Source organism: Mustela nivalis (assembly GCF_964662115.1).
Source record: "Mustela nivalis genome assembly, chromosome: 11".
Lineage (NCBI taxonomy): Eukaryota > Metazoa > Chordata > Mammalia > Carnivora > Mustelidae > Mustela > Mustela nivalis.
In genome coordinates this window covers 20,855,040-20,868,832 of record NC_139030.1, presented here as the reverse complement: position 1 = coordinate 20,868,832, position 13,793 = coordinate 20,855,040, and the positions used below count along the sequence as shown (strand labels likewise).

General features: G+C 36.3%; 1 protein-coding gene across 3 annotated transcripts in view; it reads right to left on the bottom strand.

Moving 5' to 3' along the window:
• Positions 1-13,793, bottom strand: part of UBXN4 (UBX domain protein 4) — a 58,693-nt gene that overhangs the window by 35,135 nt on the left and 9,765 nt on the right. For all 3 annotated transcript variants that reach the window (XM_082689331.1, XM_082689330.1, XM_082689332.1), the window contains exons 2-5: positions 12,543-12,645; positions 9,293-9,321; positions 8,638-8,756; positions 7,841-8,015 (exon numbers count right to left, since the gene is read on the bottom strand). In XM_082689331.1, the coding sequence (XP_082545457.1) occupies positions 7,841-8,015; positions 8,638-8,756; positions 9,293-9,321; positions 12,543-12,622 (403 nt within the window). In that variant the 5' untranslated portion in view covers positions 12,623-12,645. The remainder of the gene's footprint in view (positions 1-7,840; positions 8,016-8,637; positions 8,757-9,292; positions 9,322-12,542; positions 12,646-13,793) is intronic.

The window sequence follows — 13,793 nt, the reverse complement described above, 5'->3', positions numbered from 1 at the left end:
AGGGAACAGAGAATTTATGTGAAGAAATTAACAGCTGAAAACTTCCCAAATATGGGGAAGGAAACAAATGTCCAGATCCAGGATGCACAGACGATCCCCAACAAAATCAGTAAAAGCAGATCCACACAAGACATGCTGCGATTAAAATAGTAAAATATAGTAAGAGAGAAAAAATATTAAGGAGTTCCTGTCTGGCTCAATCAGTGGAGTGTGTGAATCTTGATCTCAGGGTTGTAGGTCTGAGCCCCACATTGGGTACAGAAATTATTCAAAAATAAAATCTTAAGGGGCGCCTGGGTGGCTCAGTGGGTTAAAGCCTCTGCCTTCGGCTCAGGTCATGATCCCAGGGTCCTGGGATCGAGCCCCGCATCTGGCTCTCTGCTCAGCGGGGAATCTGCTTCCCTTCCTCTCTCTCTGCCTGCCTCTCTGCCTACTTGTGATATCTCTGCTCAACAGGGAGTTTGCTTCTCCCTTTCCCTCTGCCCCTCCCCCTGCTCATAGTTTTTCTGTTTTTCTGTTTCAAATAAATAAATAAAATCTTTAAAAAAAAAAAAGTAAGTGAGGGGATGAAGAAACATTTACCATGCAAATGAATGTCAAAAGAAAGCTAGGTAGCAATACTTATATTGGACAAAACGGACTTTAAAACAAAGACTATAATGACACAAAGAAGGATACTATATAATAAGAAAGGGGACAATCCAACAAGAAAATAATTGTAAATATTCATGTACCCAAACAAACAAAAAGCTGTTTCCCTACGGTAAAGAACGAAACAAGGATGGCCACTCTCACCACTTTATTCAACACAGTATTGAAAGTCCTAGCCACAACAATGAGACAACAAAAAGAAATAAAAGGCATCCAAATTGACAATGAAGAAGTAAAACTTTCACTATTTACAGATGAAAGATATTATAGTGAGAAAACCCAAAAGACTCCACCAAAAAACAGCTAGAACTGATAAATGAATTCAGTAAAGTCGCAGGTAACAAAATCATTGCACAGTAATGTTACATGTCTACACACCAATGAAGCAGCAAAAAGAGAAATTAGAAAACATTGCCACATACAACTAGACCAAAAATAATAAGATACCTAGGAATAAACCTACCCAAAGAGGTCAAAGACCAGTACTCTGAAAACTAAAACACTGATAAAAGAAAGTAAAGAGGACACAAAGAAATGGAAAGACATGCTACACCCATGGACTGGAAGAACGAGTAATGTTAAAACGTCTATACTAGGGGCGCCTGGGTGGCTCAGTGGGTTAAAGCCTCTGCCTTCAGCTCAGGTCATGATCTCAGGGTCCTGGGATCGAGCCCCACATTGGGCTCTCTGTTCAGCAGGGAGCCCATTTCTCCCTCTCTTTTTACCTACTTGTGATCTCTCTCTCTGGCAAATAAGTAAATAAAACCTTTAAAAAAAAATTAAAAAAAAAAAAAGTCTATACTACCCAAAGTAATCTACATATTTAATACACTAACAACATTTTTCAAAGAACTAGAACAAACAATCCTAAAATTTGTGAACCACAAAAAAGTCTCAAACAACCAAAGCAATCTTGAAAAGCAAAGCTGGAGGCATCACAATTATAAACTTGAAGTTATATCACAAAGTAGTAGTAAACAAAACAGTACAGTACTGGCACAAAAATAGACACATAGATCAACAGAACAGAAAACCAAAAATAAAGCTACAACTTATATGGTCAATTAATCTTTGAAAAAGCAGGAAACAATATGTAATGGGAAAAAGAATCTTCAACAAAAGGTACTGGGAAAACTGGAGAGCTACATGTAAAGAATGAAACTGGGCCAGTCTCTCACACTATACACAAAAATAAACTCAAAATGGATTAAAGACCCAAATGTGAGATCTGAAACCATAAAAACCCTAGAAGAGAGCACAGGCAGTAGGTTCTCTGACATCAATTATAACAACATCTTTCTAGATCCTTGTCCTGAGGCAAGGGAAACAAAAGCAAAAACTATTGGGACTACTTTGCATAGCAAAGTAAATAATCAACAAAACTAAAAGGCAACCTCTAGAATGGAAGAAGATATCTGCAAATGATATATCCGACAAAGGGTTAGTAAGTAAAATATATAAAGAACTTAACAAAAATTCAACACCCATGGGGCAACTGGCTGGCTCACTCAGTGAAGACTTATAAAGAAGACTTTATAATCTTGTGGTTTTGAGTTTGTGCCCACACTGGGTATGGAGATTATTTAAAAATAAAACCTTAGGGGTGCCTAGGTAGCTCAGTCAGTTGGGTGTCCAGCTCTTGATTTTGGCTTGGGTCATGGTCTCAGGGTGGATGGGGTCTCAGCACTCACGGTCTCAGGGATACAGTCCTGCACAGGGCTCTGTGTCCAGCAGGGAGTCTGCTTGTCCCTCTCCTGCCCCCTTCTCCTCCCCCTCCACCCTTTCCCCACTCATATGTGCTCTAAAATATATAGAAATCTTAAAAAAAAAAAAATCTTAATACAAAACCTCAACACCCCAAAAATGAATAATCCAACTTAAAAATGGGCAGAAGACATGAACAGACATTTCTCCAAAGATGACATCCAAATGGTTAACACATACATGAAAAGATGCTCATCATCACTTATCAGGGAAATGTCACTCAAAACTACAGTGTGGTATCACCTCACACCTGCCGGAATGGTTAAAATCAAACAGAAGTATTGCAGAGAATGTGGAGGAAGGAAAACCCTCTTGTATGGTTGATGGGAATGCAAACTGGTGCAGCCACTCTGGAAAACAGTACGAAGGTTTCTCAAAAAGTTAAAAACAGAACTATCCTATTGACCCAGCAATTGCACCACTGGTGCACTCAAAGAGCATAAAAACACTCATTCAAAGGCATACATGCAACCCAATATCTATACAGCATTATTTACAACAGACAAATTATGGAAGCAGCCTATCGTCCACTGACTGATGCACTGTTAAAAAGATGATATATGTTTACACACACACACACAAACACACACACACACAGGAATATTATTCAGTCATAAAAAAGAATGGGATCTTGCTATTTGCAGCTGCATGGATGGAGCTAGAGAGTATAATGCTAAATGAAATAAGTCAGTCAGAGAAAGAAAAAAACCAATGAATTCACTCATATGGGGAATTTAAGAAACGAAACAAATAAGCAAAGGGAGAAAAAAGACAGACACAAACCACGAATCAGACTCTAACTATAGAAAACTGATGGTTACCAGAGGAGAGGTGGATGGGTGGGGGGATGGATGAAATAGGTGATGGGAATTAAGAAATGCACTTGTGATGAGCACTGGGTGATTAAAATACAAACTTAAAAAAAAGAATGCAGCAAAATCCAGACTGTGGGAAGCTACAGAAAAAAAATCAGTGAGAATGGGAATCTATTTATGAAATGAAAACTAAGATTCAAGGGGCACCTGGGTAGCTCCGTCAGTTAAGCGTCTGCCCCACATCAGGCTCCCTGCTCGGCAGGAGGCTTGCTTCTCCCTCTCCCACTCCCCCTGCTTGTGTTCCTGCTCTCGCTATCTCTCTCTCAAATAAGTAAAATCTTAAAGAAAAAAAACACTCAAAAAAAAGAAAAAGAAAAAAGGAGACTCATCAAGCAGCAACAATATACTGAACTCCAAACAAATAAAAATTTAGTATAATGTAAATATTGTCTAGATAAATAATGATAAATAGGAATTACTGTTCAACTTTCTATGTTTCATAAGGGATACCAATTTGCGGTTATTTTTTAAAGTTCTTATCTTTTACAGGCACCTGCATGGCTCAGTCAGTTAAGTGACTCACTCTTGGTCTCAGCATCACAAGTTCAAGCCCCAAGTTGGGCTCTACACTGGGCATGGACCCTACTATAGACAGGTAGATAAAGTTCTCATCTTTTACATACTAATATTTTAAAATAAAATTATATGATGCCCAAAATTTGTTTTAAATAATAAGTTACAAAGAGATGAGGAATAGGGGACACCAATGAAACAGTATCAGCCATGAGTTGGTAGGAATTGAAGACTCCTAAAGGCAATGAGTTCATGGGATTTCTTATACTATTTTCTCTACTTTTCTAGAGGTCTGAAATTTCCCATAACAAAGTGAAAAAAAAAAAAAAACAACCCACAAAGAACTGGGATTAGAGCTTCTACTCACACCTCACACTTCAATAAGACAGAGTTTGAGTTGAAGTAAGGTAAGTGTCTACTGAAACAAAAGCATCAACACTAACAGAATCCAAAGTGTCTGTACCAATGTACAAGACACAAAAATTTCCTGACACACAACCCAAAAGGAAAATGTGACCCATTCTCAGGAGAAAAGACAAAAAAAGGGCAATCCTGAGATGAGACAGAGCTATTATAACTTAATGAGGTAAAGGAAAATCAAATAAATTAAAAGATAAATTAAATAAAATGTTGGTAAAGGGTACACCGGGACTGAGTATAACTACTTTAACTTTCTATGAGTCACACTATTTCAAAATAAAAAGTTAGAAGAGGAGGAGGAGATAGAGGGAAGAATAAGAAAATCCAAAATAATTTTACCTGCAAATGGTACAGCCAATTTGGAAGACAGCTTGCTGGTTTCTTACAAAACTAAACATTTCCTGAGAGCACAATCCAGCTATCAGGAGCTTGGTATTTACCCAAGGACTCATTAGTTTTAACAAAATGTATCACTTTGGTGGAGGATGTATATAGTGGGGCAGAAGGTATAGAGGAAATCTGTTCCTTCCTCTTAATTTTGCTATAAACATAGAACTGCTCAGTTGGTTAAGCATCTGATTCTTGATTTTGACTCAGGTCAAAAAAACTTATGTAAACACAGAAACCTGCACACAGATGCTTACAGTTTTATTCATAACTGCTAACCTGGAAGAAACCAAGATGACTCTTCAGTAGGTGAACAGATTCATAAACTGTGGTACATCTAGACAATGGAATATCATTCAGCTCTAAAAGAAATGAGCTATCAAGTGATGAAAAGACACGAGGGAAGCTTAAATGCCTATTACTAAGTGAAAGAAGCCAATCTGAAAAGACTACTGTACGACACTCTGGAAAAGGCAAAAACTACGAAGACTAAAAAAATCCGTAAGAATGAATAGGCTGAGCACAAAGGACCTTTAGGGCTAGTAAAAATACTTTGTTCTATACTGATGCCATGACAATGGATACATGTCATAATACATTTGTCCAAACTCACAGAATGTATTAACATCAAGAGAAAACTCTAATGTAAAGTATGGATTTTGCCTGATTATAATGTGTCAAATGTGGACTCATTAGTTTTAACAAAATGTATCACTTTGGTGGAGGATGTATATAGTGGGCCAGAAGGTATAGAGGAAATCTGTTCCTTCCTCTTAATTTTGCTATAAACATAGAACTGCTCAGTTGGTTAAGCATCTGATTCTTGATTTTGACTCAGGTCATGATCTCAGGGTCGTGAGATCGAGCCCCACATGGGGCTCTGTACTGAGCATGGAGCCTGCTTAATATTCTCTCTCTTTCTTCCCCTTCCTGACTTGTGCGAGTTCTCTCTCTCTAAAAATAAAACCATAAAAAATATTTTGAAAGTCTATTACAAAAAGTTAACTTAAAAATTATTACCAAGAGGTGCCTGGGTGGCTCAGTGGGTTAAAGCCTCTGCCTTCAGCTCAGATCATGATCCCAGGGTCCTGGGATCGAGCTCCGAATCAGGCTCTCTGCTCAGCAGGGAGCCTGCTTCCTCCTCTCTCTCTGCCTGCCTCTCTGTCTACTTGTGATCTCTGTCAAAAAAAATAAAAATAAAAATAAAAATTCAGTAGGGGTACCTGGCTAACTCAGTAGAGAATATGACTCCTAATCTCAGGGTTTTAAATCTGAGCTCCACAGTGGACACAGAGATTACTTAAAATAAAAATCTTAAAACAAAAATTAAAAAAAAAAAACCAATTCATTAGATGGGCTTAAGAGTAGAAAGATGATAAAAGTCGGTGAACTTACAGATCAGTAAGATTATCCAATCTAAATAAGAGGGGAAAAAAAAGAAAAATGTGAATCTGTGGGATAATATCAAGAAGCCTAACATATCTGCAATTATTTCCAGCAAGGTAAGAGAAAAATATTTCAATAAATAATGGCTCCAAATTCCCCAAATTTAGCAAAAATCATATATTTACAGATTTAAGAAGCTCAGCAAACCCCAAGCAGAAATAAACACAAAGAAAAAGCAGAATACAGTCAAACTGCTAAAAGCCAAAGAAAGAGAAAATCCTGAAAGCAGAGAGAAAAGCAATATATTCCATATATGGGAAACACTGCTATCAACAGAAACTTCTCATCAGAAAACTATGGAGCCCAGAAGATCCTTAAAGTGTTGAAAAAAATAACTGTAAACCCCAAATTTTGTGTCTAGTAAAAATATCTTTCTAGAGTAAAGATAAAACGGACACTTTCATTTTTCAGAGACAAAGGAATTATTTTGCCAAAAGACCTGAGTAATCAGAAATACTAAGCAAGGAGTACTTGGGTGGCTAAGTCATTGAATGTCTAACTCTTGATTTCAGCTCAGGTCATATTCTCATGTGTGGTAAGACAGAGCCTTGCACTGGGTTCCACGCTCAGCAGGGAGTCTGCTTGAAAATTCTCCCCCACCCTGTCCCTCCTTCCACTTGAGTGCCCTCTCTAATAAATAAATACATCTTAAAAAAAAAAAAAAGGTGGGGGTGCCTGGTGGCTCAGTCGATAAACATCTGCCTTCAGCTCAGGTCATGATCCCAGAGTCCAGCGATCAAGCCTCGCTTTGGGCTCCCTGCTCAGCAGGAAGCCTGCTTCTCCCTCTCCTACTCCCCCTGCTTGTTCCCTCTCTCACTGTCTCTCTTTGTATCAAATAAAAAAAAAAAAAATCTTTAAAAAAAAAAAAGAAAGAAAAGAAATGCTAAGGGAAGTATTTCAGGTGAGGAAAAACAATACCAGAGGAAAACATATTCAAAAGGGAACAAAGAATTTGGCAATGATAAGTATCCAAGTAAATGTAAAAGTTAAGTATCCTGCTATACAGCTATATGGGCTACATTCATTATAGCATTCCCTAGTTTTGTGTGCATCCAGAACCTAAGCGATCTGTAGATGAAAACCTCAAAATGAGACTACTGAGAGGGGACCTGGCAGCTATTCTTCAAATATTCAAAACTTGTTACATATAACTTCAGCTAGAGTAGAATTATCTTTTAGGATACTAATCTACTAACTTCTAACTTTTTATATAACTCTGTGTTGCCCAATACAAAGATATTTTACACCAAGCATCTTTGAACACAAATCCCTAATGTATGGTATAAATTTTCTCTTTTGCCTTTTTCTATCAACCCCTCTGCAATCACATCTCTTATTTCCACAATTTTACAGTTACCTTTAATTCTAATCTCTAAAAATGCAAATACTATTTTTTAAATGTGTATAGCATATTACAGGTCATAAAAACAATTCCAAATACATTAGTTCATTTCAACCTTTCAAAATCCTCTGGCTGGAAAGATATTTATAAAATTGTTAAGTGTCATAATAACAGTCCCTGAATATAGCACAGTAAAAGAAATTACAATTCAACTATTCTGGACTGTTGCCTATTTGGATTTGAAAGGCATATTCACTGACTTCATTCTCTTCTGCGACTATCAGACCAACACATGTATTTAAGACAACCCTTAAGTCTTAAGTTAAATGAATATGACAGAGGAGAAACAGTATTTTTCTTTTTAAGGGTATTAATCCCTGACCTTTAAAACAAAATGATGGAGCACTTCTACCTATACCCAAAAGGGTACACTAAAAATTACCTGTTGCAGAATCTGACTTTCTGTCAGAAGTGGGTGGTGTCTCACAAAGCTCCGCATTTCTGGACTGAGAGTTTTCAGAAGTGTTGTTAGGTTCACACGAGGTGGGTGGAGTAGAGACTGAACTTTCTGACTGGCTGCCATTTGCCACCGATGTTTCACCTTTTAATGAGTGCATCTAGGGCAAAAATACACTGGAATTTAATAAATAGGTAAGAATCTAAACCTACCTGGCAGATGATGCCAAAATAAAAGCCAACTGTCTCCATAAGAGGGAAAAGTACTAAACCTTCTAAATAGATGAATATAAACTGTATAATCCTAAACATGGCATAATCACACTGTAGAATTCAACTACAATGTGACAAGAGCATAAAAAGATTTTCAAAGCACACGGATTTTCCTTCAAATTGTTCAAGGAAAAAAGTTTCAAGCTATCTTAGCCATTTGCCCAAAGGGGATACTAATGAGAAACTGACTAAATTCCTTAAAATGTGTCAAGCAATACAGTTTGGGACCTTAATGTGAAACCTTTCTCTTGCAACAAAGTAATAGTGATGCTTATTAGTAGTTGACTGAGGGAGGAAAAAAGGAGAGTAAGAAGTCACTCATTAGGTTCAGGTACTTATAACTTCACAATGCTATATTCAAAATCAATCCAGGAAAATATTTACTACCTTTAAAGTTTAATGGCATGGCAAGTTCCTGGTTATACAGACAGCTCCAAAAATACTCCAATGTCAAGTTTCTGACACACCATTTTCCCATGTTTATAAAAAAGAAATTCTGTTCTTTCTCACCTGCCGGACTTTGTGAATTCTGGTAACAAGTTCATCTGCAGAAACACTTCCTGCTATTACTTCCAAGGGAATTCCACTGTCTCCGATAAAGAAACTGGATGGAACACACACTACAGGATCTGTACAATTTAATTAAGTCTAACAATTCATGAAAAACAAGGGGATAATTTCATGAAATACTACTGACAACAAAGCAAAACAAGTCTTTGTGAATTTCACAATGTTACCAGCTAACATGTTTACCAATTAATTTCAACTACCTTATCATTATGCTTGTCATACATGTGATAAACTAATGATTTATCTGTATTGTATAACGGAGTGGGGATCATCCACTACATTCTCCTCTTTTGTAACTTCTACATCTATCTTGCAGCTTGACAGCTTCTTCTAACATTCCAACCAAACTGTCCCATATTGCTTTCCAGACATTGATAGTAAATATGATCCCCATTGCTACAATAGGGATCCCTATGATCCCCTTTGCTACAATGTATTATCTCAAAGAACACTTAGTAGTATAAATTTCCCATAAACAAGAATGCAAGAGTTCCTAAATAAAAATGATTAATTTCAAAATGTCATGAATTAACCAAAAGAAAGGCAATTCCTCAAGCAAAATATCTGTCCAACCAATTCTTTATTGAAAGGATACAGATTTGTGAAAATTGTAGGCAGGCTTCACTGTAAAACAAAACCAAACAGAAAATCACTAGATATATGCATTTCCCCAATACTCAGTTGTTTCATAAAAATTTACTGATATCATTAAAATGATTTTTTGAAGCACTAATTTCTTTCATATTCATCAGATGGAAGGAGAAAAGTACAATTCTTATTTTACAGACCTTTTCTGGTTTTATAATTTTCAGATTATATTCATTCCTGGAACCCACAAACTGGTGGCCGGATCTGATGACTAAAATCAAGTAGGTCTCTGCCATGTTGCTTCCTAAGCATCAAGTATTCCTGAATACAATATCTTAACTTGTAACAACAGAATATTAATGCTTATGATTTACCTGTGCAAATGATAATACAGTACTTTGTATTAATATTTCAAAACAACCTAAGTATCCACTAGTAAAAATTAACTAAGCAGTCTTAAAAAAAGACAGAAAAAAGGTATATCAAAATGCTACCACTTCTGTAAAAAAGAGAGGATAATAAACAAGAATGTAAGAGAGGGGAGGGAAATATATTTTCCTGATTTGGTCACTCCAGAGAAGGGGAACTAGGTGGTTAGGGACAGAGATAAAGTGAGACTTTACATTCTGATACAAGTAAGACATACTAATCAATGTAGAGTAGTAATACCAAGAATCAAATTAGTATTTCCAAGAATTAGAAAATTGTTTCATTTTCTGAATATAAACCATAATTACCATAAAATCATCTGAAAACTGAATGGGAAAAGTATAAAGAAAAGAAGTACCAAGAGTTCTATCTTCCCAAAAATAACCAAAGTGAACTTTAAAAAAAAGATTTTTATTTATTTTAAGGGGAGGCAGGGGCAAAGGGAGAGGAGGAAAAAAAAACCTTCAAGTAGACTCCCTGTTGAGTACAGAGCCCAATGCAGGGCTCTATCCCAGGACCCTGACATCATGACCTGAGCAGAAATCAAGAGTGGCACCCTAAAATCCCTGAGCTACCCAGGCAGGTGCCCCACCAATGTAAACTTTTGATGCATTCTGTAACAGTTTATTTTCAACATGGGCTATCTCCATAAATAAATACACACTAGAATACTACAAGAACATTAATTTCATAATTTTTATATAGTAAATAAAGTTAACTTTTCATCATATTAGATTCTATTAGCAGGCAGTCCATAAAGAAACAGTCCATAAAGAAACATCACTACACACGGTATTCCTGCAAATGATTTTAGAAATTTGTTTTTAGAAAAGAAAGAAAAAAAATAAATTTATTTTTTTAAATGTTAAATACAGGGCTCCTGGGTAGCTCAGTTGGTTAAGCGTCGACTCTTAGTTTTGGCTCAGGGCATGATCTCAGGGATGTGAGATCAAGTCCTGCAATGGGCTCCTCACAGACCATGGAACCTACTTGTGATTCTCTTTCCCCCTCCCTCTTGTCCCTCCTCTATCCCCCTTCCTTTTTCTCAAAAGAAAAACTGGTAGTTACATCAGTCTGTGTATAACCTGTATAAAAATTTGTATAAAAATCCTGATATTCTCAAAAAAAAAAAAATCCTGATATTCTCATTTCTTCCATGTTTCCAATATACCCCTATATTCCTCCTGCCATTACTGGTGCTTCTGGAAATAATGGATAATATAAATGATAGGATATACATTAAAATGGTAAGATTCTTTTTTTTAAAGTATTACAGCTCAATAAATACATAGTTCAACAATTCCTACTGTGAGGCAAACCACTATGATTTGTTTTATGACATTTTTATATTAAAAAATTTTTAATGAAAAATTTGCAAACTGAGGCACCTGGTTGGCTCAGTCAGAAGAGCATGTGACTCCTAATCTCAGGGTCATGAGTTCTGAGTCCCACCATGGATGTAGAAATTACTTAAATAAATAAAAATTTTTTTAAAAACCCTACTAACTTACAGGTAAATTGCAAATTATTTTGATCTTGACAGTAATTTTTAACCATCACTCATTCATTCTGATATTATCAGTATCCAAAGGACAGGAATACCATTTTATAGCTGCTAATGAATTACTGTTTCTAGGCACTGATCATTGATGCCTGCTGCTAACATCATAAAGACAACAAGTCATTATATGTCTTCTAATGGAAGAATGGAAGACATACCACCATTTATGAAGTAGTCATCATGGAAAAAAAAAATCTAACCTGAATCCAACTGTCAATTTACAGGAAATAGATGATAGAGGAACAAACTAGGTAACACTAACAGGGATGCAGTCAACAAAATTCATACTGCAGGAAACTAAAGAATGAATCTCCTAGTTTCCCCAAAATATTAACTGCAAAGAAAAAAAGGGGGGGGGGGAGTCTACAGACTAAAAGAGACTTGAGAGGTCAACACATCACAATGTGTAGACCTTGATGGATCCTGTGTCAAACAAACTATAATAAATTTAGAATACAACTTTGACATAGATAAGACAACAGAAAATGTGAACAGTAGCTGGATATCTGCTATTAAGAAACAGTTATTATTTTTTTTTAGTATTATAGCTATGTTAAGAAATTTAGTTTTTCACATACTAAATTTAGATTAATGTTAAAAAAATATATCTTCCAGAGACATACTAAAATATTTATCAATGAAGTGACACGAAGACTATTTGCCTCAAAATTATATGGGATGGGTGGAAATGGGTCATGGTACTGATGAAACAAGACTGACTAAAAATTGATAATTACCAAAGTAGCTGACAAGTACATGGGAGTTCATTATACTATTCACTTACTTTTGTGTATGTTTGAAATTTTCTACAATAAAAAAAAAAAAAGACATTTTTAAGTAGGGTTGGGGATAGAAGGAATGGATTGACAAATAAGAGACTTGCAGATAACCAGTACTGTGAGGGACCTAAAAAAGTCCTTACTCCCACTGAAGTAAACAGCTTCATTCCTAAAAATAGGATCCAAAAGAGTGGTCAACCTTTCAGAGATAACTGATATATAATTTACAGTTACTTCTAAGTTCTTAGAAGCTGAGGATCACAGTTCCTTTGCATTCCTAGTACACGTCACATTGTTGTTTGGTGGACCAGCAGAACTTAAAGTTTTTCAGCAAGATACCATGATGTATTTGGAAAATGGCAATCAGAATTTAAGTCCCCAATATGCCTTACAGAAAAATCAACATTCTTAAAGTCTAAGAGTATCACCATAAATCACAAAAGACAATTATTATAATACTTTAAAAATTAATACTTTTATAAGCAAACCTTTTGGTATCGATTTTAATAGCAACAAAACTGTCTGAAGATGCTTCTGTCACTTTCTCATCTTCCCAACTTGCAGCCATCTGTGTAGACTGCTCATCATCACCTGTAAAACATTTCAAGGATACTTATAAGGCCAATATCTGCTGATTCTTTCCCCTTGGAATATGGAATTTCAAATAAAATATATAATTCCATAAATACTACAAATAAATTGGTATTTTCTACCAAGTGTGAAAACTAAAATTTTCCAATAAAGTGAAAAGCATGATTATATGCACTGTTAACTTTATAAAAAGTAACAAAAAACAGCTTAGGCTGCCAAAAAAAAAATATATATGAAGATGTAATGAAAAAGAATGAAGCTATCTAGATTTTACAAAATATTTTCTAAAAAAAGACATCCAAATTATGAAGCAAATAGTACCACAGTAATTACAAGTCATCGTGGAAATGTACAGCAGCTATTCTGGCTTTTGTACACGTGATTTTAGAATAAATATGCAATAGCCTTCCTTTATGTAGTACTTTTCTGTCAAGCTCAATGTCCCCACACCACAGCATCACTCTCCAGAATTCCCCCAAGGTAGACAGAAGCAGGTGCAGTTGTGATTGCAGTTTTGGACTTGCTTTTTATCAGAGGTACATTAATTTTAGAAGATATACTTATCCAGGGGCACCTGGGTAGCTCAGTAGGTTAAGTGTCCACTCCTGACTTCGGCTCAGGTTATGATCTCAGCATCCTGAGACAGAGACCTGAGATGGGCTCTGCACTCAGCAGGAGTCTGCTCCTCTCTCTCTTCCTTTCTCTCTGCTCCTCCCCCTGCTTGCAAGCATGCAGGCATGCTCTCTCTCTCTCTAAAGTAAATAAATCTCAAAAGAAAAAAAAAAAAAAAAGGTATGCTGATCCAAAAGTTATCTATGGTGACAGAACTCAGCATATTAGTTACCTGGGTAGAGGTGCTACTGATTGGGAAAGAGCATGAAGGAGCCTTCTGGGGGTGCTGGAAATATTTATATCTTCTCTGGATGAGAGTTACATGAGTGTGTTAATACATAAAAATTCACTGAGGGGTGCTTGGGTGTCTCAGTGAGTTAAGCCTCTGCCTTTGGCTCAGGTCACGATCTCAGGGTCCTGGGATAGAGCCCCGAGTTGGGCTCTATCCTGCTTCCCCCTCTCTCTTTATCTGCCTCTCTGCCTACTTGTGCTTTCTGTCTGTCAAATAAACAAAAACTTCACTTAGCTGCTCACTT